Below are 1,495 nucleotides of genomic sequence, written 5' to 3' on the forward strand. Positions count from 1 at the left end.
GACTTTAGATTAGAAACTTAAAATAAACATGCTTAATTAGTGACCTCATTAGTGACTCTCCCTCTTAAAAAATAAAACCTGGACTCACCCTAGGATGGAATTTGGATTCCATGAGCTGATGGCTCTTCTGTGGCCCTCTCCATGTGCCCAGAGCGGTGCCCGGTCCTAGGAGAGAAGACACTCACGTGAGGGATTCCCTAAGGCTCAGCTCAGCGCCGTGGAAGGAGCCTGCCCTTTGGAGCTTGAGAGAGGCAGCTTCACACTCGGGTTCTGGGACTTTCCACAGCACAGAAAAGTCTGAAAATGTCTGTCTGGGTCCAATATTGTTCGTAAAATGGAGATGATAATATTTATTTTGAAAGTGAAAAAGGAAATGACATTAGGTAATATGTGAAAAGTTTCCCAGCATAGTGTCTGAAACACAGTGGGTACTGACACAAAAGTGATGTTTTTCTGAAATTCACAAATACATAAAGGTAAAGAAAGAACAAATATGATTTACTGTCATTGAGTATAATGGCTAATTTTGTGAACAACCTGAATGTTCACTAACAGGGGATTGGTCAAATAGATGTACATTCATTTAATGGAATGCGACGGCAGCCATGACAATCCCATCAGTCATTGAGGTGAAAAATACTCAAAGGTCGTTGAGTTAAAAGAGAAAAATCTGTGACTCCTCCAGTCGCATTTGTGAAACGACAAACATGGAAAGCTCAATAGTGGATTCCCTTCATCTTTCTTTCTCGTTCTGCTCCTCTCTCACTACCTAACCTTCACTTACAGCTCTGGGTGACACTCTCTCTGATTCCAGGTGAGTACCCTGGGGCTGGCTCCTCCAGCATCTTCTCCATTCTGAGCAGCAGGGCGGTGGTGAAACAGGAGCCGCTGAGGGATGTAGCGGGGGGCTGCCGCTATCGGGTCAATAACTACTTGGACCACAAATACAGACCACAGCCTGTGAACAAGATCATCGGTGCTGCGAAGGAGAAGATTGGTGAGGAGATAGAGTACAGTGTTCTGAGCAGGAACTGTGAGCACTTTGTCACCGAACTGAGATACGGCGCAGCCAGCAGCAGGCAGGTAAGGCCCTCTTTGGGGTGGTCCCTGTCCCTCCTGGAAGTCTGCTTGGGGTGGGGGTGAGCGGCTGTGCAGCCAGAGGGGAGAATCACTGTGAAGGATGCAAAATGGGCTCTCAGGGACCCGCTGGCTGGGAGCAATGATGTCTTAGCTCAAATCTGGGATCTGATTCTAAGCCAGAGTGTTTCTGGACAGGTTACTTCCTCTCTGGGCCTCAGTTTCCGCAAGTGCAGGAGGAAGAGTTAGTTGGAGGGTCTCTGGAGTCCTGGCCACCTCTGACCTTCCGGGACTCTTCAGCTCTAAGGTCCACCCTGACGGGCAGCTACTGAAGCCCCCAGGGTTGTCTGGGCCAACCCAGGACCATGGCAGGTCTCCTAAGGCCCCCAAAAGCACTCAGGCAATGGATGCTCAAGGT

The 1,495-nt window shown here is 48.8% G+C and overlaps 1 protein-coding gene across 1 annotated transcript in view; it reads left to right on the forward strand.

Annotated features, from left to right (window-relative positions):
- Positions 1 to 723: 723 nt before the first annotated feature.
- Positions 724 to 1,495, forward strand: part of LOC124232432 (phospholipase A and acyltransferase 4-like) — a gene marked incomplete at its 5' end in the record, with an annotated part of 3,680 nt that continues 2,908 nt past the window's right edge. The window contains one exon of the mRNA XM_046649404.1: positions 724 to 1,083. Within this exon, the coding sequence (XP_046505360.1) occupies positions 724 to 1,083 (360 nt within the window). The remainder of the gene's footprint in view (positions 1,084 to 1,495) is intronic.

Source organism: Equus quagga, unplaced genomic scaffold (genome assembly GCF_021613505.1).
Source record: "Equus quagga isolate Etosha38 unplaced genomic scaffold, UCLA_HA_Equagga_1.0 HiC_scaffold_6001_RagTag, whole genome shotgun sequence".
In the NCBI taxonomy this organism is placed as follows: domain Eukaryota; kingdom Metazoa; phylum Chordata; class Mammalia; order Perissodactyla; family Equidae; genus Equus; species Equus quagga.